General features: G+C 47.3%; 2 protein-coding genes across 12 annotated transcripts in view; one reads left to right on the top strand and one right to left on the bottom strand.

Moving 5' to 3' along the window:
- Nucleotides 1–5,550, bottom strand: part of IKBKG (inhibitor of nuclear factor kappa B kinase regulatory subunit gamma) — a 21,240-nt gene extending 15,690 nt beyond the window's left edge. For 5 of the 7 annotated variants that reach the window (XM_073590927.1, XM_073590930.1, XM_073590929.1 and 2 more), the window contains exons 1-2: nucleotides 5,437–5,550; nucleotides 1,412–1,621 (exon numbers count right to left, since the gene is read on the bottom strand). In XM_073590927.1, the coding sequence (XP_073447028.1) occupies nucleotides 1,412–1,595 (184 nt within the window). In that variant the 5' untranslated portion in view covers nucleotides 1,596–1,621; nucleotides 5,437–5,550. The other 2 variants (XM_073590928.1, XM_073590933.1) reach the window with 2 other exon arrangements.
- Nucleotides 1,669–26,280, top strand: G6PD (glucose-6-phosphate dehydrogenase). Of its 5 annotated transcripts, none has more exons than XM_073590938.1 (13): nucleotides 1,669–1,819; nucleotides 8,059–8,195; nucleotides 15,391–15,428; nucleotides 15,564–15,672; nucleotides 16,149–16,366; nucleotides 19,314–19,472; nucleotides 19,555–19,680; nucleotides 19,758–19,851; nucleotides 20,023–20,209; nucleotides 20,399–20,634; nucleotides 22,529–22,605; nucleotides 22,684–22,776; nucleotides 25,511–26,280. In XM_073590938.1, exons 2-13 carry the CDS (start codon nucleotides 8,067–8,069, stop codon nucleotides 25,599–25,601), a joined length of 1,557 nt encoding a protein of 518 aa, XP_073447039.1. In that variant the 5' UTR covers nucleotides 1,669–1,819; nucleotides 8,059–8,066; the 3' UTR covers nucleotides 25,602–26,280. The 5 variants fall into 5 exon arrangements, with proteins under 5 accessions (XP_073447039.1, XP_073447035.1, XP_073447040.1 ...); XM_073590934.1 differs by lacking the exon at nucleotides 1,669–1,819 and adding an exon at nucleotides 5,750–5,819; XM_073590939.1 differs by lacking the exon at nucleotides 1,669–1,819 and adding an exon at nucleotides 6,489–6,586.

The raw sequence follows: 26,280 nt of genomic DNA, 5'->3' as shown, positions 1-26,280 counted from the left end.
AGTGGCAGAGACTGGCCCCCACTTCCCGGAGAGTGGCAGAGACTGGCCCCCACTTCCCGGAGAGTGGCAGAGACTGGCCCCCACTTCCCGGAGAGTGGCAGAGACAGGCCCCCACTTCCCGGAGAGTGGCAGAGACATGCCCCCACTTCCCGCAGAGTGACAGAGACATGCCCCCACTTCCCGCAGAGTGACAGAGACATGCCCCCACTTCCCGCAGAGTGACAGAGACATGCCCCCACTTCCCGCAGAGTGACAGAGACATGCCCCCACTTCCCAGAGAGTGACAGAGACATGCCCCCACTTCCCAGGGAGTGACAGAGACATGCTCCCACTTCCCGGAGAGTGACAGAGACATGCCCACACTTCCCAGAGAGTGACAGAGACATGCCCCCACTTCCTGCAGAGTGACAGAGACATGCCCCCACTTCCTGCAGAGTGACAGAGACATGCCCACACTTCCTGCAGAATGACAGAGACATGCCCCCACTTCCTGTTGAGTGACAAAGACGCCCCCTACTAAAGCTGGATTGTACTTGACAACAGGCAGAACTAGTGGATGTGGCTGGCACTTTGGAGTGATTTTTGGAGGGGGAGGGAGACAACAACATTTCTGAATGAAATGATTTGCAGATTGTCTATTTATGTCATTGTCCATCAGATGAGATCAAGTTTTCTAAAAGTACAGGGACCCTCTAAGCACTGGTTGGAAATAAGGGGATTGTATACTAAGAAGCAAAGGCTGTGTTCACATTTGCTTCTCTTCAGAAAAGAAACTGTAATGCTCTGCCAGGTTAGTCACAGAACGGACCCCACTAACTTGCAGAGGGGTCAATCAGGTTATGCTGAGGAATCTGCCATTCTGACTGGACAGAGTCTTTGAAGGAGACATTGATGCAGATGTGGACAGAGAAGCACATTAAAGGGGTATTATCATTTACAAAAAAAAAAAAATCATATGTAACAGAGGCTGCACCAATCTACTGGTCTGTGGGGGTTCAGGTCCGGACAACCCCATTGCTCAAAATATACGTAAACTGAGTGACCCCTGCAGGAGTGATCAGTGCGGTGTAGGGGCTCAACAGTAAGTCTATAGGGCTCACAGACCAAGGTATATGGACTTTTGAGCCCACACTCACTCCTGCATGGTGATTTAAGTAGTTGGTGGGGTTTTTCAGGACTTGGACCCCCCATTCGGCAGCTACTAGAGCTGGTAATATTTGATCCGCGGGTGTGTGGGTGCCGGACGACTACTGATCTGATAGGGATGACAGTATCATAGTAATGGAAAATCCCTTTAAGCAGGCGGGATGTGCACACTATGACTAGTAAAGATCCCAGTATGGGAATGTACATGGTAAACGGTAATGTGACACACGGTGTGATGCCGTTTTGCTGTTGGCTGCGTTCTCACCTCGCAAATCCTGGTTCTCAGCCCTCAAGCGCTGGAAGGCCTCGTGACTACATATTTCAGGGGGGACGATCTCAGCCTTCCCCAAGGACATGTCTCCCGACCCTCCAGTACACGGCGGGGTGAAGCTGCTACCGGCCCCTTCGTTGGGCTGCACCATCCTGGCGGTCTGCCCCGGGGCGCTCATTCACTGCGCACAATCAGATCACCAGTCTGCGAGGGAACGAGAGAATAAAGTCAGGAGGCGAGACGCCACCCTCCACTCCTTCACAGACGACACTCTGCAGCCAGACAGATCGGTCAGAAGTCAGCGCAGGTCACGGGGGGATTTATTTGGCGTCTTGCAGATATTAAGAAGAAGAAGACGACGATTGTGAGGAAATGGCTGAATATGTATTCTACAGGGTAGAGGTAAGAAAAGGTTTCCATTCAATGACAGCAAACAGACATAGACACACACAGATTGGTAGAAAGTTGCAGAACTTTATCATAAAATGATCAATCATTCCAAGTCATCAATTTCCGACCCATCACAACAACATTTAAAGTTATTGGCAATTAGCTGGTTAAATCATTGATTGGTGCTCGTTATGGGCAGAAATCTTCTTGTGTAAATGGGCTCTTATAGACTATATAACCTGAAGAGATGGACAATGAGGTAACCATTTGTGCACCAGTCTTTCTGAATTATCAGGTGCCGGACTAGCAAACGAGAACTAGATTTGCCCAGTCATCACATAATAAATGCAAAGCTATAAATGGAGGCCCCTGCTCAGGGGGACTCTGCCCCCTGGATCCCACCACCCTGGGGGGACTCTGCCCCCTGGATCCCACCCCCCCGGGGGGGAATCTCCCACCTGGATCCCACCCCCCCGGGGGGGAATCTCCCACCTGGATCCCACCCCCCCGGGGGGGAATCTCCCACCTGGATCCCACCCCCCCGGGGGGGAATCTCCCACCTGGATCCCACCAACCAGGGGGGGAATCTCCCACCTGGATCCCACCCCCCCCGGGGGGACTCTGCCCCCTGGGTGACCCTGCCACATGGCTGTGGCGTAACACGAGGGGTCCGTGGCTCTCTCCCTTCTACAGGTGTATATTGTGGTGCATGGAGGTCTTATTACATTACTGATGTCAGAGCTCTTCCTTCCAGCCTGTCTTATGAGTATTACACTCACACCGGCGTCCTGACCTAAGTCACTATTTGTTAGCCGTGCGCCTTTATCCTCATCGATTAACACATGGTGAATGTGTGTTATTGTATCAGGGTAATCTTTCACTATTTGCCTTTTTTAAATATCTGGATGTTGAGAGCCTGACATTCACCCTCTTCTCTTCCATTTAATACATATACTGTTTGGCGTCCGGCACATCATCCTTAATTAATGCCATTTTCTAGATAACACAAGCAATTCAAAGGGGTCATAAAGCAATTACATTAGCTAAATGGAGGGCAGGAAACACTAAATGCAGGGAATCAAACAGAGGTCAATGGAGTGCCAGGGGGCAATAAACAGCCCCATTTGTAATATATATCTAGCAATTAAATGACCTCTAATCCTCAGCGCACCAACACACGTGCACACTCGGGGTGACCGAGAATGCACGTGTTATCGATAAGGCTAGGGGAGCTGGCAGACACCTCTGATGGCAGCTTATCTTTGCGTTGCTGCCATAATCGGAACCTGACAGCAAGTGTTTAACTACACTGCAGCGCCACCACAGGCGGACAAGAGCATTACATAGTAGTGTAGATGTGACTGGTCCTGCAGAGGGGCTTGCCCTTTAGTCAGTCTCCAATTTTAAAGATCCTTCTAGTATCTAAATCCCTATGTTACATTTCTGCCACTAAAGAAGCTAAGTGGGAGAAGCCCCAAAGGTGGAGCCCCCTACTGGCAGACCTAGCAGAGCCCATGGATGTAGTTCACAGCTATGGTATGTTGATAAAGGAATGACGAGCTTTGTGGTTGGATGGAGAGTGGCTTGAGAATAGTGGCCCTCTAAGGAGTGTCTCCTCTCCAAACTAAAATCTGAAGTAAGTCCAAGTTCTGATCTAAACAACCATTGGCATATACCCTAATGGGGGACATTGTTATAGTTGACCGTCCACCCAGGACCCTCCTGTACATCATAGTGTAAAGAGGGGGCCCCAAGACAAGGAAGTAACCAGTGTATGCTGCTGGAACAGCACAGCTCCGTACACAGTGTAGTGTCTGTACTCAGGGACAACGGCTCAGCTCCCATCGCCACGTAAAGGAGCAGAGCTGCAATACCCAAGAATGGCCACTATACGGTGTACCTTACCTTTACTTGCCAAGGGTCTGTGGCAAACCAGCATCTGTTTAGCGGTGCAGTTTTCAGCCGCCTGACACCCAAGTGACGCGCAAGCATCATGTGAAAACGCTGCCCAAATCCTTAACCCGACGCTGGAAGTAGTTTATTAGTCAGAAGTCAGTTGGGATCTGATCCTTCCGCTCTACCAGGAAGCAGCAGGCAGAGATTTACAACATGCAGGAATAAATGTCTTAGAGCGCAGCTGATAATCACGCACCTGGACTCTGCCCTGTCATTCCTTAGTCCTATCAGTTTTGGGGAAAAGATGGGCGAGTACTGCTAAAGCTGATGTCACAGCAGGGTATTCTAGGACAGACTGTCACCCAGAATATACCAACACACCCATTAGGACTTAGACTACTATTTTCTTCTTTCCCCATACTTTACACTGCAGCTCAGATTGTTCTGAATTGCAGCTGTGAACAATTACCAAATCTCTGTATGGGAACGCTCATACTGATTACGGAATGATTGTACTGTACATATGTACAAGGTGGAGCTCCATCTCTTCAGGGGGAGGAGACCTTAGGCAACAGAAAGGAAACCTGTCACATAGTCCAAGCAGCGGGTTACTGAGCGGGAGAGATGAGGCGATATAGCTTTATGGGAAATGATTTGGCATAACTGGTATTTTAGTCCCTTAATCCCCTGCTCATTTGCGGATTTTGAGTCCAGTGGGTGGTCCTAATCAGAGACTGACAGCCTTCCTTGTGCAGGTGCAAATACTGAGATAGCTGGCAGCCATTTCCCATAGAACGTTATCTGCTCATCTCCCCCTGCTCTGTAACATAATGCCTGCAGATTGGACTGCATGGACACATGTGACAGGTTCCCTTTAATAACAATTGAAGAAAGTTATGCCCATCTGACACAATCCCGACCAAGGGGTGATGCCCATCCGACGCGGGCATCCGACACGGTCACCGGTACCGGGCGATGCCAACCTGACGCGACCCTCGTGACGGGTGATGCCCACCTGACGAGGACCCGACAACGGGCGATGCCCACCTGACGAGGACCCTGGCGACACACGATGCCCACCTGACGCAGAGTCGGCGACGGGCGATGCCCACCTGACGTGACCCTGGCGACGGGCGATGCATACCTGACGTGACCCTGGCGACGGCCGATGCCCACCTGACGTGACCCTGGCGACGGGCGATGCCCACCTGATGTGACCCTGGCGACGGGCGATGCCCACCTGATGTGACCCTGGCGACGGGCGATGCCCACCTGACGTGACCCTGGCGACGGGCGATGCCCACCTGACGTGACCCCCGGCGACGGGCGATGCCCACCTGACGTGACCCTGGCGACGGGCGATGCCCACCTGACGTGACCCTGGCGACGGGCGATGCCCACCTGACGTGACCCCCGGCGACGGGCGATGCCCACCTGACGTGACCCCCGGCGACGGGCGATGCCCACCTGATGTGACCCCGGCGACGGGCGATGCCCACCTGACGTGACCCCGGCGACGGGCGATGCCCACACCCTATCACCATACCAATGACAATGTCAGGATAGCAGTCCTGCCAGTCACCGACCCTGGTGCACAGCAGCTGGTGCCGTCAGTATTACACCCTATGTCTCTGGCTGCCAATGACACAGCGTTACTCACCTACCAGGGGGCGCTGCCCTGGAATAAACAGAAGCTGTCCCCCCAGAACCAGGACCAGCACTCTGACACTCACCTGCAGTTATTTTGTCACTAATTTCCGTGTTACTTCCCAACCACATCACGTCATCACGAAGGGACTTTTCGCATGACCAGAAACCTGGGCAGCGGAAGTGGGGCAGGTTCCACATTCTTCCCGGACGGAAGTGGGGCACGCTCACCTGTCCATCATGATACGATGCACTCTCCTGACACCCGGCATGCCCTCATCTGATTGGTCAATGTCTTCTTACGTGTTTTCTCATTGGTCCGTGTGAGGGGCACGAGAACAGTTCCACCCTTCGTCACGCCGCCGGACACGCCCCTCTGGAAATAATTTAGCTTCTAATTGGATAAAAATTCCTAGCTGGTGGGCGGAGCTTAGCAAGTGGGCAGAAATGGGGAGCAGACCCAGTGTGGGTGAGTGAGAGCGGGGGTGGTTTCGCACACTCCTCCTGGCTGTTGTAGGCGTAGAACCGGTCGTGACTTCCCTTATGTATCGTGTATGTTGACATTATGGGGATTAGTACTACAAGTCCCAGAATGCATTTGCAATCAGAAGCCAGACCATGCTGAGACTTGTAGTTCTGAAATAGTGACTATTTAGCTGGAACTACAAGTCCCGAAGTGTTTTTCTAGTAAGACATGCTGACGCTTGTAGTTCTACTAAAGTAGAGGAAAAAATAAAAAAAAAATGCTAGTCTCAGAATACCGACACTGAGGCTGCTGGGACTTGTAGTTCTACAGTCATTGAATGGATCTTCACTCGGCAGCGTTATCATAGCATGTCACCCCAATCAGAAACCTCTGGGACTTGTAGTTCTGCTGCTATCTTCACTTAGCACCAATATCCTAGCATGCCACTCCAATCAGAAGCTGCTGGCCATGCTGAGACTTGTAGTCCTACCACATGTCTGTAACAAGCATGCTTTTAGGATCTAATGCTATGGGAATAAATAACTAACTAAAAACAAACTCCCCCCATATCCAAGGGTCCAGGAAGCTGAGATTTGGGAGGCTGTTTGATAGGATCCTCCCTTTGCATAGTAACTACTGATCCAAAATGAGATCTGTACTCTGATTGGCTGCTACTCCATTTTGGGGTGCAATGATTTTTTTATATTTCTATGTGACGCCCCCTATTGTAAATCAGTCACCTGCAAAGATGCAGGAACAGCAGTGATCAGGTGAGGAAGAGGCGGGCTGTGGGGTGGCTGACATGCAGGGGAATGGGGAAGTGGGTGTGGCAAACATCAGGGAGGAATCTACAGTCCTCCTAGATCCACCCCCATCATAGACACACAACTCCCAGCATCCAGACTCGCACCATCCCAGAGCCTAGTGTGGACCCCAGTGCCAGTGAGTACCCATCCACCCTGGGCTGTCAGTATGGTGGAAGGTGGGCTTAAAGCAAAGACCCAAAATGGTCACTTTATAGGTAGCAGAGCTATTGTTACTACTAGGGTAGTGACAGAATGTGTCATCTGTGCTTTCACTCTGCTGCATGTGCAATGATCGCCTCTAGGAATGTTACGGGGGGGGGCACATATTTTATTCCATCCCCATGGATGTGCAGAGCCACTGTCACGGGTCACCTCAGGTGATGCCCCATAGAGCACTGCCAGCGACAGGCTTCCCCATGTATAATGAAAGGCAGTGTTACTGTCAGGATGTCAGTGAATGGACGTCTTGCTCGCAGCTGAGCATTTGCTCCACTTGCAGGCAGTGTAGATGAGCCTCTCTCCCCATTGGTTTCATTATAAGGCACAAATGGAATACGTGATCTGTCTCGTCAGTTATGCAAAAGGGATCAGTGTGGCCTCGCTGATTATTATGGGGTCTGTTTTTTGCTTTCCGAACAGGAGATGTCTTCGTCTGTACTCCAGATGGAGGCAGGAAACAGACCAGGGAAAAGTTGGGGTTCGGAAGCCGCTTACATGCAAAAATTTTTTCTAATGTTTTACTGTAATGAAGACAGATCTCAATAATAAAGTGATTTGCAAAGTTTCCTAACTTTCCTTGCTGGAAAAAAATATTTAAAATATATATATATATATATATATATATATATATATGTGTTTAGGTCATGTCTGTTCACATGTCGCGTTTTTGACGCAGTTTTATCACAAAACCTGAAGGGTATCCTAGGATCAGCAAAGCGAACCAGATTCTTGCTTATTGGTAATGTGCCACTTATACAGGTGTCGTCTAGCATGGTATAGGGGGTCTTCCACCGGGGCTCAGGCAGTAGAATTACATAAGAGTGTAATGTGCCTGTGCAGTGACCCTGACCAAGTTACTAGCCCACAGCAGCTGTGAAGGGGTTAAAGCCACTATGCACCTGGTAGCGGTCAATAGGAGGTGCAAGGTGTGTGCTGTATCATGCTGACGCCAGCCTGCTGCATGTAGACCTTGGCAGCGCTTACCCTGCAGAATCCACACCCAAACAACCTGCCAGGGCACGTCAGATCTGCCAGCGACAGCCCGCTGACACTGTGTGGGGCACAGCACCAGGTGAGCACTGCTGATCGGAGCAACTTGTATTCTAGAAAATGACACCAGAGAGCAGTAGCGGGGGCTTATTGTGTGCAGGGCATCCTCCTATTCTAGTATGATGTCTCTGATATTAACCCTTTGTCTCTCCCCTCCTTCCCTACAGAGCACAAGATGAGTGCCCTCCAGGAACAGGTGCACCTGAGCAGGTCGGAGGTCTGTGGGATGATGCGGGAGGAGCTGTACAGCGAGCAGGACTTTCAGCAGTCCCAGACTCACATATTCATCGTAGTTGGGGCTTCGGTGAGTCCCAATAAAGCGCTGGGCGAAAATAAGTTAAATTATTATTTAAAAAAAAAAAAAAGTGTCGCGTTAAGCTACATCGAAAATGTAGCAAATCTACTAAACAGCCTGTGATAACAGTCCAGAGCTGTATTCATAATTCTGCTGAATTCAGAGGATTCGTTGTCACGTTTGCACTATTTTTTTTTTGTCAAGGTTTTTGGTATCTTTTTTCTTAGTTTTTAACTTGCTGCTTTTTTAAAGTCTATTCTGTGTTTTTATCTATTTCTTTTTATACTTGTGATTGTGGGTGAGGTTTGGCTTTTCCAGACATTTTCTGATGAATCATCAATATATATATATTTTTTTTAAGAGCCTCTCATTGGTCCTTTGCACACACTGATTTTCAAGGAGATTTTGGAGCAGAATTTGAGTGGAAGTTCTCCAAATCTCAAAACTACTTTCTGCTCCGAAAACTCAACAAAACAGGAAAATGCCTCTTTAAATAATCAATTTTGGAGCTTGGGGAATGTAGTACAATTTCCCACTGGAATGATTTTTTTTTTTTACGATATTTAAGAAAATGTAGCAACTTTTTTTTTTTTTACCACAGCGTGACCTTTTTGTGGTTAAAAAAATATTCAAAAATGGTTAAAGACAAAAATAAAAAGTGTTTTTTTTTTTTTTTAAATTTTGCGCACAATTCCTAAAGCCCTGTATAGTAAGTTGTAGACGGCTGGGACTAGTTGTCCGCCTTGGGCCATGGTGACCTCATGCATCAGTGGCCTCTGCGGTTTTGTTGCCGGGGCAGGAACAAAGTGGAATTAATAAAGTTAAACCCAAACTAGCTTGTATAATGCTGAAAATCCCTTTTAAAGCAGTTGTCCCATAAGGTCCGAATGCAGTGGTAGGTGCCTTTTGACTAAAGGATTTTGCCTCTTCTCTAAAAGTTCAGATACTAGAAAAAAAAAAATACGGATGGAACTTGCCTTGCTTGGATCCAGCACTGCACATCACCACTGCAGCCAATCACTGGCTTCATTGATTGGCTGCACTGGTGGTAAACTGTTGCTAGACTCGAGGAGGGCAAGGACACTTTTCTACAAATTTAAAGTGGTTTTCCACTATCTACCAATCTCTGGTCATTAAGTTTGTGGAGATGTCTGCCGGTCGTCGCCCTGGTCCTGATTGTGCAGTGTTTATGAGGACGCGGGTTATTTCAGTGGTTGTGTCACTTTGTGTGTTCTCATTGTGCAACAATAGAGGAAGAAAAATCCAATGAAGAAATTTAGTGGCCAACTCTGTAATAGTAACCGGGGGGGGCTCCATGCACAATATCCTGCTGTCCTCACATTGTGACCACCGACTGGGATGTCACTTACTATTAATTTCCTTTAGGTAGATGTAGTGTCTGCAGTGAGTACATAGCCAGCTATCACCTATATCTGTATATCGTCCTAGTGTTTTGCAGGACAAACACTTATTACATTGTCAAAAATCCTTATTTGGGTCACACAATTTTACGGGTTTCCATGGCCGAGCAGCTGCTTGCAGCCGTACATCACCAAGCACAATGCCGAGCGTCGGATGGAGTGGTGTAAAGCTGCCACCACTGGACTCTGGAGGAGACGTGTTCTGTGCAGTGACTGCTCACACTTCTCTATCTGGCATCTGATGGAGAAGTCTGAGTTTGGTGAATGCCAGGAGCACATTACCCCCTGACTGCACTGTGCTTGCTGTACGGTTTGGTGGAGGAGGGGTAATACTATGGGCCCGCCTGAACCTGACCTAACACATGTTATGTCAGTCGGGAGGTAGAGATGAGGAGCTGCTAGACCCCTTTTGACGCCACTTATTTCATTGTAGATCTCTCAGGCAAAAAAATCCCTCCTTGTTGAATTTCCACAAGATAGGTGATAACTTACTGATTATTGGGGGTCCGACCTGCACCAATCGGCAAAACGGGGAACTTTTTATACCTGTGTCAAAATGGCAACCGCTGCTCCATTCATTCTGTATGGGGCTGCCAGGAAAAAGCCGATAGGGAATGAATGGAATGGCGGTCGGGCAGAATAAAGTGCACCATTCTGCCAATCTGCGCATGACCCGCCAGATAAAACTGTGGAAGGATGATAATTTGTTTTCACTGGACAACCCTTTTTAAGAAAGGCCTGACTGTGACCCTACACAAAATCCATTCCCGTAGTAGTGTCGCTCTGTGAGTCTAAGCCCTGTAGGCCTTTCCCCTATTGTATGACATACCAGGGCCGGCCTTACCACACACTGTTACACCCCTTCTCCTCTGCTCCGACGTCTCTCGCACACTCGCCGACTTGTCAGAGTTACTCAGCAATTTGTCCCCATGTAAGCTCTGCTGTACGCCGTGCTAACAGTGACTGTGCCACTCCCGGCACACAACGCCTTGTCCTGGCACTGCCAACCTCTGTCTCTGCCCAAATATAAGCTCTGCTCCACCTTGTCAAACATAAAGATTTGTTTCCATTGTTCGTTTCTCTGGAGCGTTACTTCTGTTTTATCCGTTCTGCAAACTGTGAAAATCTCCCCTCCACGGCCTGTGGAGTCACCATAGAGTTAGGAGAGGTGAGAGGAGTGAACGCAACCACGGAGAGAGAGCTAGTTGGCCATGTTACGGAGGCTGCATCAACCACCATAGCGGCACTGTGTGCATATGAAGTCCAGTACGAATCGTGTTCCCAGACTGACCGCCGTCCTCCTTCCCTGATTCCTCAGCCTAATATACGTCTGTTTGGGTCAGGACACCTCAGTCTGTCTGACAATTTGCTATCTGTACGTGGACCATGAAATGTGGGCATGTGAAAGCAGCTGTTGTGCAAGTTCAGACAAGCGTACCAATGGACCAATGTAAGGGTCCAGTGCTCAGGGCAACAGACGAAGCAGGTACTCGTCCTCACCGGGTCCAGTGCTCAGGGCAACATATGGAGCAAGTACTCGTCCTCCTCGGTTCAAGCGCTAGGGGCAACATACGGAGCAGGTACTCGTCCTCCCCGTGTCCAGCTCTAGGGGAAACAGACGGAGCTGGTACTCGTCCTCCCCGTGTCCAGCTCTAGGGGAAACAGCCGGAGCTGGTACTCGTCCTCCCCGGGTCCAGCTCTAGGGGAAACAGACGGAGCTGGTACTTGTCCTCCCCGGGTCCAGTGCTCTGGGCAACAGACAGAGCAGGTACTTGTCCTCCCCGGGTCCAGTGCTAGGGGTAACAGACGGAGCAGGTACTTGTCCTCCCCGGGTCCAGTGCTAGGGGCAACAGTTGGAGCAGGTACTCGTCCTCCCTGGGTTCAGGGCTCAAGGCAACAGACGGAGCAGGTACTCGTCCTCCCCGGCTTCAGAGCTTGGGGCAACAGACGGAGCAGGTACTCATCCTCCCTGGATCCAGCGTTCGGGGCAACAGACAGAGCAGGTACTTGTCCTCCCCAGGTCCAGTGCTAGGGGTAACAGATGGAGCAGGTACTTGTCCTCCCTGGGTCCAATGCTAGAGGTAACAGATGGAGCCGGTACTTGTCCTCCTTGGGTTCAGGGCTCAAGGCAACAGACGGAGCAGATACTCGTCATCCCCGGGTCCAGAGCTTGGGTTGGGTCAACAGACGGAGCAGGTACTCGTCCTCCCCTGATACAGTGCTAGGGGTAACGGAGCAGGTACTTGTCCTCCCCAGTTCCAGTGCTAGGTGTACCAGATGGAGCAGGTACTTGTCCTCCCTGGGTTCAGGGATCAAGGCAACAGATGGAGCAGGTACTCGTCCTCCCCGGGTCCAGAGCTCGGGGTGACAGACGGAGCAGGTACTCGTCCTCCCTGGATCCAGTGTTGGGGACAAGATATGGAGCAAGTACTCACTCTCCCTGGGTCCAGTGCTAGAGGTAACAGATGGAGCAGGTACTTGTCCTTCCCAGGTCCAGTGCTAAGGGCAACAGACGGAGCAGGTAATTGCCCTCACCGGGTCCAATGCTAAGGACAACAGACGGAGCAGGTACTTGTCCTCCCTGGGTCCAGTGCTAGAGGTAACAGATGGAGCAGGTACTTGTCCTTCCCAGGTCCAGTGCTAAGGGCAACAGACGGAGCAGGTAATTGCCCTCACCGGGTCCAGTGCTAAGGACAACAGACGGAGCAGGTACTTGTCCTCCCTTGGTCCAGTGCTAGAGGTAACAGATGGAGCAGGTACTTGTCCTTCCCAGGTCCAGTGCTAGGGGCAACAGACGGAGCAGGTAATTGCTCTCACTGGGTCCAGCGCTCGGGGCAACAGACGGAGCAAGTACTCGAGCTCCCCTTGACCAGCACTCAGGGCAACAGGCGGAGCAGGTACTTTCCCTCCCTTTTGGTCTAGCGTTCGGGGCAACAGGCAGACCAGATACTTGCCCTCCCCCGGGTCCAGGGCTCGGGGAAACAGGCAGAGCAAGTACTTGCCCTCCCCTGGGTCCAGGGCTCGGGGAAACAGGCAGAGCAAGTACTTGCCCTCCCCTGGGTCCAGGGCTCGGGGAAACAGGCAGAGCAAGTACTTGCCCTCCCCTGGGTCCAGGGCTCGGGGAAACAGGCAGAGCAAGTACTTGCCCTCCCCTGGGTCCAGGGCTCGGGGAAACAGGCAGAGCAAGTACTTGCCCTCCCCGGGTCCAGGGCTCGGGGCAGCAGGTACCTTCCCTCCTCAGGTCCAGCCCTCTGGGCAAGAGACGGAGCAGGTACTCTCCCTCTCCGCCGCTGTTTGGGTCTTCATATCCTATTCTTTAGATAGGTCATCAATATCAGAGCACTGAGGTTCGATCACCCTACCGGCACCCCTACGATCAGCTTTTATTAGTTTCGGTGACAGTCAGATGTAAACCTTAAACAGATCTAAACCTAAATGTTTTGCCTCTGACAGCACTCTCGCCATACTGATGTTTTCCAGAAAGGTTCCAGCTATGAGATCTGCAGTGTCCACTCACAATCACTAAGGTGAATCTTTTCCAGAGGAGATGGGCAAATCATGTACTCCAGGAATAACAGCACTGAGGACCAGTTCAGTGGAAAATTGACCAACTCCTACAATATATAATAAATTGGGTTCAGTGCATGATGTGCTGTAAATGTTTTCCTAATAATTTGGAAAAGTTATAAAATGTCCTATAAATGTCTGCTCTTGATCTAAGGATCTGGACTTTTAGTTGAGCTGTGCTGCACTTTATGTACATGCTGAGTTGTGACCAGGGCGGTGGGGTCTGAGGTTTGGCTTACCGACTCCCCAGCCATGCTGAGGACACCATGCCTGATAATTAGTCATCACTTACCTTACAGACGCCCTGCAGGTCTTGAGATCCGGAATGGGAGACTGTCAGCCGAGGTTGATTATAACCCTATAGTCCAGGCTAAAAGTCCCACAGTAGCCTGAGAACTGGACAGCGCCGCTCTTTACCAGTTTCTCCAGTTCAGGGCTGGACTGATGAATAGAGATGGAAGGGAAAGTACAAAATGACCTAAAAACAACAGGTGCAGAAGTCACACAATGCCCAGGAAAGCTTACAAAACAAATGGCATTGAGGCGTTCTATATCTGTGAGTCCTATGCTACCCAACCTGCAGCCTAGCCTATCATCATTTTCTGTACAGGGCAATATAATCGATTATTCACTGTTTTCAGCCATTTTTAGCTTGGTTGACCGTGATTTTAAGACGTACGTTTAGTTTCAGGTGATTGTCATGTGAGTACACGAGGAGTAATGCTTCTCTGGCCATTATATGTCTTGTATCCTGTGTTATGAATGAGTCACCGGAGGAGGAAAAAACAAAAACACAAGCTAAGTCCAGAAAACCGGAGAGGTTGGTAGCTAGCGGATTGCAGACCCCTGATCCTATTCACCACAACTAACAGTAGCCGTGGAGGTTCCTACGGTGCCTTAGACCCCTCGTCACAGCCGGAGAGCTAAATAAGCCTAAAAAAAGAAAGGGGAAATCTAAACTGCCCCAGAGCAGACCCCAAAGCAATAGACAGCCCCCAACATGTATTGTCGGTGAAAAACAGATGAAAACACAAACACAGACAAAAAGACAGGCTGAGCAAATGATGGGGCCCAACTAACTAGATAGGAAAGGACAGAAAAGATGCTGGCTGCAATCACGCAAAAAAAACCCTGTCAAAAATAATGTCCAACACGTCTGATAGAAAAGGCCCTGAAGTCACTAGACTTCAAAATCACTATATCAGCACTCAGGTATATTCTGAAGACAGAGCAAAGAGATCAACTCATCAGAGACAAAAATGGAGTTCAGCCCGTCCCAACCAGGGCAGGCTGAACACAAACACTAAGTAAACAGACAAAATCTCATGGAAAAATAGCAGAGCAAAAACTTAGCTTTTAGTAGACAGGAACTAAACTAGATGCCAGAGCTCAGAGCAGAAAGGATCACCAGCAACCCTGCAGGGCGTCGGCTGCCTTATATCCACTCAGAAATTCCGGATGTCCAATCACACTCCACCTGTTCAGATGACAGGTTCTTCCCATCCAAATCAATTTCACTACCTCCTTTCACCAGCAGAGGGAGTTCATCAGACATCAGAGGTGAAGGAGAAAATGAACTCATAACAATCCTGCATTTTCTAGTCTTCTCCAATGGGGGCTCTAGCGCTCCTTTTCAGTTGTCTCTGACCTAGTGGGTAAACACTAAGTGCTATAATGTCCTCTATACACAGACAGGAAGGTTTTCTCCTCACCTGTCTCTGTGTAACACATGTTCAAAATCAGCAGCAGCATAGAGGAAATTGTACCGCAGTACTGAGCAGTGTAGATGTGAATCCAGCTCTGGAGTAAGATAAGACACTGACTAGAAAGAAGAAGCACTGTCTGAATGTGCCTCTTTTTTCATTCTGCACTTCCACCTCTCATCTCATCAAGCAGCTGTAATCCCTCAGTGAGCAAGCAGTCTGTCTTGTCTTGAACAGGCCATGGATTTTACCAGTTTTTCTGATTGGGATGATAAGGTTTGGATCTGTGGGAGGGAAAAAAGTGGCTCATATATGGAGAAAGAAGCAGATTACCCTGATAAGATATATTACAAAGATTTTTATATTTGCTTGTCCAATCGATTTATGCAATTCTTGATGACCATTTACCATGAAAACTTGCATCCAAATTAAAGAGAACACATACAATTTTGTGTGATATTAGATGTGTGAGTCTGAGCTTTAATATACATTTTTCCTTTTTGTATATTGTAGGGGGATTTGGCGAAAAAGAAGATCTATCCCACATTGTGGTGAGTCAATGTGTCTATCCATCCATCGATCTGATTTCTCCACCAATCGTGCGGATCATCTTCTTCCTGGGTAATAAAGGAGTGTATCCCTTTAATGTTATACAGTAGCTTTATACTGTACTATGGTCATTCCAGGTGGCTGTATAATGATGGTCTCCTCCCTGAAGATACCTACATAGTTGGCTATGCACGATCAAAGCTGAACGTACAGGACATCCGAAAACAGAGCGAGCCTTACATGAAGGTATGGATTAAAGCCACACTGATCATTGAAGTTACCCAACTGGAGGGTTTTTTTAGTTTCCTGCACGTAATTTTTTTTTTCCGTTTCCACACTCTTTTTCTCATAAAGGCAATGATTTCTATGATACAGTATATGCAGCACACTTACCATCTCAGGATCCTCTGGGGCGTGTGTTTAAGCTGCTCTGCATAGCCACACCCCCATGTAAAGATCATAAAAATTTGCACAGAAAATGTTTAACTCTGGCACTGTTTAAAACCAAAAAATGTGGGATACCCTCAGGGGAGCTGCCCGAGAAGAACTGCCCTCTTTCGACTTGGTGACAGGTCCTCCTTTAAAGGGGCACTGCACTATAAATATATAACAGGACCGAGTTTATGAAGAAGAAAGTACTTGGAAGTGCAGCGCCAACTATTGGCCATTTAGTTAATTCATTCAGGTTTTTCATTCAGTACCTTATTTTTATGATTTTTCAGGTCTCCCCGAGTGATGCCGGAAAGCTGAATGCCTTCTTTGAGAGGAACTCCTATGTGTCCGGACAGTACTCGGACGAGGCGTCCTTCAAAGCTCTTAATCAACACTTACAGGCCTTACCCAATGGGGTAAAGGCCAACCGCCTCTTCTACCTGGCAGTTCCACCAAGTGTGTACCACGACGTGACTCGGAACATCAGAGTGACCTGTATGAGCGCAGTGTACGTATATTATAGTGTCAGTCATAAGAGAGCAGAAATGTAGTATGACTGCCTCTTAAAGGACCCTCTGGGTAAAACTGATATTTTATGTCTGATGCGGTGACTACAATAGCCGTCTATGTCGAAAGGTATTAAAGGGGTATTTCCATCTCCAAGATCCTATCCCAGTATATAGTAGGTGTCGTAATAATAATATTAGCAAATACCTCCAATTGGAAATGTAGTATAGTTCTTCTGATTCACTATGTCTCTCATGTGCAGGCATTGCAGTAGGTTAGGTATCTATGGTTACGACCATTCATATAGTGACAGTTAGTGGTTAGAACCATGGATATCCAAGTTACTGCAATGCCCTGCACATGCCACCCTGCACGCCCCTCTGATATGCTGCATCTTATCTCATTATTAACATTGGAGCAGATATGTAGCACCCAGGAGCTGCCACATATGGAGCCTCATTGTTCTGGCTCGGTACATTGCTTACATCAGGACGTCGCCAGAGACGATCATGGGGGTGCTGAGTGTTGGACCTTGACCAATCACATAGGTCATCAATATTCTAGTCCCAGACAACCACATTAACTATTTTTGGGCGGGGAAGGCCATTTTGTTACGCAGCTTTTGCACTCCTCCAGTGGATAACAATAAGAAAATTGTCTGACAACCCTTGTGACTTCTGTATTGTGGCTTCCTTGGTTGTCACTTAAACTGATATATATTAGAAAAGGTTGGATACAAGTTTGTTTTTCTGCCTGTGATATTTTTACTTTTCTGTAGGATTTCAGTGCTTGTCTATGCCAAATCCATCCACAGACGGCCTTGTTGCTGTTCACCCATGCATAGATTTGTACGCCGCATCAATAAGTGATATTCCGGCATGAATACTACTGTACATACGGATCACCCCACCTATTGAAAAGGGGCAAATGTGTCCGTGTCTGACTTGTGGGTCACATATTTGCTTTTGGCACTGATGTAAAATGAGTCGATTGCAGCCATTCATATAACTATAAAGCTGAAAGTGTACATAGTCCAACAATGACCATCATGACTGTATTGTGATGGCATTTCGTAAAGGATCCTGCTGAATCTAATCCTGCTGGGTGGGGTGTGCTGGCGCACTCATGGGTGGGGTGTGCTGGCGCACTCATGGGTGGGATGTGCTGGCGCACTCATGGGTGGGATGTGCTGGCGCACTCATGGGTGGGGTGTGCTGGTGCAGATAGGGAGTGTATATGTACAGTGGGGCAAAAAAGTATTTAGTCAGTCAGCAATAGTGCAAGTTCCACCACTTAAAAAGATGAGAGGCGTCTGTAATTTACATCATAGGTAGACCTCAACTATGGGAGACAAACTGAGAAAAAAAAATCCAGAAAATCACATTGTCTGTTTTTTTTTCATTTTATTTGCATATTATGGTGGAAAATAAGTATTTGGTCAGAAACAAAATTTCATCTCAATACTTTGTGATATATCCTTTGTTGGCAATGACAGAGGTCAAACGTTTTCTGTAAGTCTTCACAAGGTTGCCACACACTGTTGTTGGTATGTTGGCCCATTCCTCCATGCAGATCTCCTCTAGAGCAGTGATGTTTTTGGCTTTTCGCTTGGCAACACGGACTTTCAACTCCCTCCAAAGGTTTTCTATAGGGTTGAGATCTGGAGACTGGCTAGGCCACTCCAGGACCTTGAAATGCTTCTTACGAAGCCACTCCTTCGTTGCCCTGGCGGTGTGCTTTGGATCATTGTCATGTTGAAAGACCCAGCCACGTTTCATCTTCAATGTCCTTGCTGATGGAAGGAGGTTTGCACTCAAAATCTCACGATACATGGCCCCGTTCATTCTTTCATGTACCCGGATCAGTCGTCCTGGCCCCTTTGCAGAGAAACAGCCCCAAAGCATGATGTTTCCACCACCATGCTTTACAGTAGGTATGATGTTTGATGGATGCAACTCAGTATTCTTTTTCCTCGAAACACGACAAGTTGTGTTTCTACCAAACAGTTCCAGTTTGGTTTCATCAGACCATAGGACATTCTCCCAAAACTCCTCTGGATCATCCAAATGCTCTCTAGCAAACTTCAGACGGGCCCGGACATGTACAGGCTTAAGCAGTGGGACACGTCTGGCACTGCAGGATCTGAGTCCATGGTGGCGTAGTGTGTTACTTATGGTAGGCCTTGTTACATTGGTCCCAGCTCTCTGCAGTTCATTCACTAGGTCCCCCCGCGTGGTTCTGGGATTTTTGCTCACCGTTCTTGTGATCATTCTGACCCCACGGGGTGGGATTTTGCGTGGAGCACCAGATCGAGGGAGATTATCAGTGGTCTTGTATGTCTTCCATTTTCTAATTATTGCTCCCACAGTTGATTTCTTCACTCCAAGCTGGTTGGCTATTGCAGAATCAGTCTTCCCAGCCTGGTGCAGGGCTACAATTTTGTTTCTGGTGTCCTTTGACAGCTCTTTGGTCTTCACCATAGTGGAGTTTGGAGTCAGACTGTTTGAGGGTGTGCACAGGTGTCTTTTTATACTGATAACAAGTTTAAACAGGTGCCATTACTACAGGTAATGAGTGGAGGAAAGAGGAGACTCTTAAAGAAGAAGTTACAGGTCTGTGAGAGCCAGAAATCTTGATTGCTTGTTTCTGACCAAATACTTATTTTCCACCATAACATGCAAATAAAATGAAAAAAAAACAGACAATGTGATTTTCTGGATTTTTTTTTCTCAGTTTGTCTCCCATACTTTTTTGCCCCACTGTATGTGCCTGCATAAGTGATAGGATGGAGAGTGTTTCCCTTTAAATTAGGGTAATGTACCTCTTAAGTAGGTATGAAATCCACTTTCCTGGATAGGCTCCACTATAGGATTATGCATGGGTTTTTTTTTTTTTTTTCTGCATACCTTTTTGCTTTTTCTAATTTTTCCATCCTCCTCGCCTCATAGGGGTTGGAATCGGGTGATCGTAGAGAAGCCATTCGGAAAAGATCTGGAAAGTTCAAACAAGTTATCCGAACACATCTCCTCGCTCTACCAAGAAAACCAGATTTACCGTATTGACCACTATTTGGGCAAAGAGATGGTACAGAACCTCATGGTGCTCAGGTTAGACCCCTGGAGTTTCCTTTATGGTGTAACACCGCATTAGTCTCTATATCATATTTTTTCATGTTGTGCCTCCTTTTAGATTTGGCAACCGGATATTCGGTCCCTTGTGGAATCGGGACCATATTGCATCTGTGGTCCTCACGTTTAAAGAACCCTTCGGGACTCAGGGGCGCGGAGGATACTTCGATGAATTTGGGATAATCAGGTAGATATCTCAATAATCTTATTTATGCTAGAAACCGTTATCATTGGCACTGAACTAATGGTGGCCCTGTCTTCTAGAGATGTCATGCAGAATCACTTGCTACAAATGATGTGCTTGGTGGCCATGGAAAAACCTGTTTCTACTAACTCGGATGATGTGCGGGATGAGAAGGTGATTGGTTAATTTCTTAAAAAATTACCTGACGGCGGTGAAGGGTCCCCATAGCGGAGAACATGCATACCCTGCCATAACTGCCTGAGACAGGACTTCTACATTCTCCAGACTATTGGACATCAACCATGTGAAGAATTCCTATTAATGGTCCTCACGTTCTCCTCATAGGTGAAGGTGCTGAAGTGTGTGCCTGAGCTGACCCTCGATAACATTGTAATGGGACAATATGTGGGCGATCCTGAGGGTAAAGGAGAGGCCCAGAAGGGTTATCTGGATGACCCCACCGTTCCTAAAGGCTCCTTCACCCCAACATTTGCCACGGCTGCTCTTTATGTGCAGAATGAGAGATGGGATGGTAAGAGGTTTAGTATTTTTTGCAACTTCCTTAGAATCAAATGGCCACTTCTTAATTTACGGTATAAGATAGGAGCTGGGACACCCTTCTGTTAGACATAAATTTCCAAGAAGGAAATTTACAGGATCTTGCTGTAAATCTATAAGATCCCCATTCTGGATGTGTAACCATATCATTGTCATGCCTCAGGTGTTCCGTTCATTATGCGTTGCGGAAAAGCCCTGAATGAGAGGAAAGCAGAGGTCCGGCTGCAGTTCCGAGAGGTCCCCGGTGACATCTTCCATGGACAGTGCAAGAGAAATGAGCTGGTGATCAGAGTTCAACCCGATGAAGCTGTTTATACAAAGATGATGACCAAGAAACCCGGGATGTTCTTCAACCCTGAGGAATCCGAGTTAGACCTGACATATGGCAACCGATACAAGGTAATTAAAGGGAATCTGTCACTAGCAGGGTTGAACTGGCCCCACCGGAGGATCGGATGATTCTCTGGTGGGCCCAGGCACTGGCACATGCTGGCATGTCAGTGATCCGTGACTTAAAAATCTATCTTGATGTATCAACGCTCTGTTCTTTGTAAAGAACTAGCTGTTCTTTACAGCTAGTGAGCTATACGATTGTGTTAGCAGTGACATGCACTGCTCTCCCAGGTAGTCTTAACGGCGAGAGAAGTGGTGAGCAGTACATCATTTCTCCTCCCATGAACAAGCCTGGAGTGAAGGGCGTGCGTCGCTGCTGAGACAATCATCTTCTGCAGACTGGAGCTCACTAGTTGTCAAGAACAGAACGCTGTTCCATTATGATGGATTTTTTCCCTGTGTTGAAAAATTTGTGAGAGCGATGCTGCTGCTGATTGGTTGTATCGCCCCTGACTGCCCCACCTCTCGCTGTTTTGCCCTTGACTGCGCCCCCTCTCCCTGTATCGCCCTTGACTGCGCCCCCTCTCACTGTATCGCCCCTGACTGCTCCTCCTACCCCTGTATCGCCCTTGACTGCACTCCCTCCCCCTGTATCGTCCCGACTGTTCTTCCTCTCCCCATATCATTCCCAACTGTACCCGTGTCGCCCATGACTGCACCCCCCCGTCGCTCCAGACTGCGCCTCCTCTCTCTGCATCGCTCCAGACTTACTAAGTTTTCTTCACCACCACTAACAAAATGAGGCCCTTCATAAAAAGTTATGGCCTTATAGGTGACAGAGGGATTTCCATAAAAAGTGTTTGGGGGGATATGGGAGAAAGGTCTTTCAATATCACTCCAATGTCATACATAAGTGATTTAGGACCACAGCAAATTACCAGCAGTAATATCCACATAGATATTGCGCAGATATTGCTGCGTTTACTACTATGTCATGTCGCACCTTTACCACTAACTTGATCCTTTGTATTACACATGATGACATCGGTGGTGAATATCCGCAGCACAAATTGACACATTGTTCATGTCAAATCTGCAGCATCGGTCACTTCCCACCGTGGATTTTCTCAGAGTATAGATGTGATGTAATAAAATCCCCTCCACTACATTTGTGCTATAACACATTGGCCTAGTGGTTAATAAACACCAGGGGACATTTATCATTGAGTTTGCACCAAAATGTGGGCGCCAACCCCTGCTATATCATTAAGACGTGTCCTTCCTTATGTTATACCCTGATAGTAGCGTGTTTTACTGCACAATTGGTGGTCTTATATTTATTTCTATGTAGCTACATAGTGGGCCCCAAGAATGATTTTTTTCTTTTTCCCAACGTGCTCCAGTCACAAGGTTTCTGTTTCTCAATCTAAGATCAACATAAAATCTGGCCATAGACCCTGATTCCAGCACTTACTGGGATGACAGCTGTCATTTTGATAATCTAATTGAATAATTTGCTGTAGCTCTGCTAGTCCTCAGTGCAGAACCCTGTGATATATGCATCTAGGCGGCTGCGATGTCCCATAAAGCCCCCATACGTGTTAGATTAATCTCAGCTCCAGTATCGGCAGGCTTATCCAACGCTCTGTGCACGGGCGAGATGGTGATCACGCATGTCTGATATCAGACTGCCGATCGCTTTGTTCTCCCAGAGATAAGCCGCCAGCAGAGATCTTGGGAGAACTTGGGAGCGCTTGGCCGTGTATCTGAATGGGAGTGACGTCCGAGATAACTGTTAAACCAACGATCAGCCGAACCTGATCCTGCGGCCATGTTTTTAGTCCATGGCTGCCAGACCAGAGCTCCCAGTCGGCCTCTTCCCACCTACCGACGTGGTCACTGGACAAGAGATGGCTCTGAAACATGATCATCGCTAATGATTACTTTCCGCGTTCTCCAGGACGTGAAGTTGCCGGATGCCTACGAGCGGCTGATTCTAGATGTGTTCTGTGGGAGTCAGATGCACTTTGTACGCAGGTAGGTCTTGTACTTGGTGCATTTCGTGAGGCGTGGTGCCTGCGGACTGGGCCGTGACCGTTTTCTTTTTCTTGCCAGTGATGAGCTGAAGGAAGCCTGGAGAATCTTTACTCCTATCCTGCATCAATTGGAGAAAGAGAAGATCAAACCTCTGCCCTACAAGTATGGGAGGTGAGCACATAGCCAAAACCCTGGTATGGGACCCAGTTTCCTAGGTAAGGAGCACAGCACTTAGAAGCTCTTCTCCAGAGAGCGCTGCTCTCAAGCGGACTACGTATTTAGGTCCGGCCGTCTTCAGTGCCCTGCGCTCCTCCAGTGCTGCAGAGACATAACTGCCTCTGCTTGCAGCCACTCAACGCACAGTTAGGACCTGCAACGCGACCAGGCCACTGGTCTCAACTGTCAACCTTCAGGAGCGCACCGCACACCGGCAACCAGGAGGCCGGGAGGTAAGGGGAGAGCAGTGTGCTCCTGAAGAAGATGAGAAAACCCCTGTAATTGACCTTTAACACCCTTCAGACTTCTGACACCTTGGGTCTCCCCTCCAATTTAATCTGTTGGCCTCAGCGGGGGAAGATTTTTCAATCTTGTCATACATTTAGGGCAGTAGATGCATCGCATGCATCAAAGTGGTGCACATTATGTGATAGATTTGGGGCATTTTGCACATGTTTCCATTTTTTTATTTCTTCTGCCACCTCTTGGTTGGCTTACTTTAGACCAGGCCCGTGCCATATTTATATGGCACGTGTCACAGCTTCACTAAGCCAAAACCTCTTGTCGGAATTCTGGTGTATTTGCGATATTAATTCTGACCCAGTATACAAAAATCCACACACATGTTTCGCCGTGATGCTCCTGCAGGTGCAGCCTGAGAAATGACGGGCACATACTAAGTGGTAAGGACCCCTGCTCACACATGGCACTGCATTATAAAGGATCGGTAATTCTAAAAAATAGAGTGCTATTCCTATGACTGCTCTGTCAGTCTTCAATTTTTTTTTTTTACTCCGCTAGAAAGTAAATGACGAGCATCTTTTTGGCTATTGATAAAATCCATTAAATAATTTGCCGTCAGCAGGTCGTTCATCACTTACTGCTAATACCCTCAAGACAGACCTCATTAGTGCCCACAGCTTGTTTCAGAGGGATCTCCTAGTAAATGCTAAATCAGAGAATCATCAAATCAAATAATCTGTTTATCCCACTGATTCTAAGAGCAGATGTCGGTTTGGACAATGCTGATCTCAAGATGTTTGCTCCTGGGACCATCAGCACTCTGCTGCAATTTGTAGATTAACTGTACAGAAAGTGCTTCGTTACCCTGCAGCGCCCCCACAGGGAGAATAAAGCATTACACAATACCCATTGAAATGGGCTTTGTGTATAAGGTTTGTATATGCGGGGTCTTCCAGAGGAACAAATACTGCACATTCAAGCTAATTGATAAGTGTCCAGATTAGGGACTTGTTAAAGGGGTTGATTGGCTGCAGCGTTCACACGACAACCAGAGAGCATCAGCACCAGACTGAGTGGTATCGGTTATTTGGTTTACATTTTCTGCCTTCCATGCTCATTAATAAAGGGTTGTTCAGTAGACAAGACAAGATCTTTGACTCAGTGTGATGCAGCAGCAAAAAAGGCAAATGCAATTCTAGGATGTATTAACAGAAGCATACAGTCTAGATCACGTGAGGTCATTATTTCCCTCTACTCCTCTTTGGTCAGACCTCATCTGGAATATTGTGTCCAGTTTTGGGCGCCATATTTTAAAACAGACATCAACAAACTGGAGCAAGTTCAGAAAAGAGCGACCAGAATGGTGACCGGTCTGCAAACCCTGTCTTATGAGGAAAGGTTGCAGGATTTGGGATTGTTTAGTTTGCAAAAGAGAAGACTGAGAGGAGACTTAATAGCTGTCTACAAATATCTAACGGGCTGTCACATTGTAGAAGGATCATCTTTATTCTCATTTGCACAAGGAAAGACTAAAAGCAATGGGATGAAACTGAATGGGAGGAGACACAGATTAGATATTAGAAACAACTTTTTGACAGAGTGATCAATGAGTGGAACAAGCTGCCACGAGAAGTGGTGAGTTCTCCTCCAATGGAAGTCTTCAAACAGAGGCTGGACAGACATCTGACTGGGATGATTTAGCGAATCCTGCTTTGAGCATGGGGTTGGACTAGATGGCCCAGGAGGTCCCTTCCAACTCTACCATTCTATGATTCTATTCTATGACTCCAAATTTTCTAATGGGTAATTGAAAATGTTTTTAAAATTAGGCAATCAGTTTAAAAAAAAAAAATTCATCCAAATTAAGCATCTTCACAATAATTTTTTTTATTATTGACTAATGGCATACATAGTGGAAAATTAAATGGCTCAATTCACCTACAAGAAGTTGTATAGTGTCTCACACTTCCATCTAATTAACCTATTGTAAAGAGTCACCGACGGTTTCCATTTTATTTTTTCATAAATCAATAATACAGGTAAAATTTGTCATAAATGAATACAGATTTTTCCCACTACTGAGATGGGAGATGACAGTTGGTGCTTATAAGATTCTATGGAGGACTATAACTGTCACTTCAGGAGAACTTGCAGTGGAAAGTCTGTGTTTGCCTCTAACTCTTCCTCCTCCGTAGAATTTTGAAAGCACCAACTGCCATCTATCTGAGTAATATGAACATGTGTCTTCACTGATCGCAGTTTTTTGTGCTGAACTTAGAGCATAAGATCTGTCCAGGAGGAGAAAGGAGCAGATTTCTCTGAGATGTATTATGAAGGTTCACCTGTACTAATGATTTATGAAATAAAACAACGGAGATTCTTAAAGCGAATCCTACTACCTCCTGTAGAATCTAATTCTTCTCAATGTCTTCCTTCCACATTTCAGCCGGGGTCCTGCAGAAAGTGATGAGTTTATACAGAGAGTCGGCTTCCGATACGAAGGAACATACAAATGGGTGAATCCAAACAAGTTGTGATGACCCGGTAGAACAAAGTGCCGGCAGGCTTCCCAGAACAAGCAACTGCAACCATGGAATTCCTGAGGACCAACGTACAACCTGCTTCCGGGCTGGCTTTTTGCCCTCTTATATCACTTTTTACACCATGCAATAGCATAGTCTTAAGGCATTTAAAGGGGAACTCCACTTTTGATAGGGCTTGTAGACAGGCACCTGTATGACTCGCTGTCTTCATTTCTTCCACTAGAGCTGATCATTGTTGATTACTGCTGCATGTCGGCCTGGAGGAATTTTACCTTATCCTAATCATCAACATAGATGGTTTAGGTGAATGAGGCCCACAATGTTCCTCTTTAAGCTGCAGTCCCTGAGTTCAGCTCTGAGGGACCACATGTGAGATCTCTACAGATCCTCATTTACTGAAACCCTACTTGTCAAAACAGGAGTTCCTCTTTAAGTAACCCTTACTTTCAGTTTACATTTCATAAAATCATTTTTTTCCCCGCTTGTGTTTAAAAATTCCTGCAGCTATAATGTATAAAATGGATTGTTGTGTAGAGCTAGCACTTATATATATCGATGTCTTCCTGCTGAGGGTAGGTGGATAGATATCCTCGGTCAATTTTTGTGTTTTCCTGTTTGCCTTTTTTATTTTGACAAATTTGAAATAGTAAATTTGTCCATGCAAATAAGGGAA

This window comes from Dendrobates tinctorius, unplaced genomic scaffold (genome assembly GCF_039654945.1).
Source record: "Dendrobates tinctorius isolate UK_male_01 unplaced genomic scaffold, ASM3965494v1 ptg000120l, whole genome shotgun sequence".
In the NCBI taxonomy this organism is placed as follows: domain Eukaryota; kingdom Metazoa; phylum Chordata; class Amphibia; order Anura; family Dendrobatidae; genus Dendrobates; species Dendrobates tinctorius.
This window is presented reverse-complemented; position numbering and strand designations above follow the sequence as displayed.

What these genes read in the sequence shown, in the direction of transcription:
- G6PD (XM_073590934.1), top strand. Translation starts at nt 5,798, where the DNA reads ATGGGGAGCAGACCCAGTGTGG. An exon ending in AGAGCGAGCCTTACATGAAG is followed by an intron (nt 15,673 to 16,148) that starts GTATGGATTAAA and finishes ATGATTTTTCAG; the next exon opens with GTCTCCCCGAGTGATGCCGG. An exon ending in CATATGGCAACCGATACAAG is followed by an intron (nt 20,635 to 22,528) that starts GTAATTAAAGGG and finishes CGCGTTCTCCAG; the next exon opens with GACGTGAAGTTGCCGGATGC.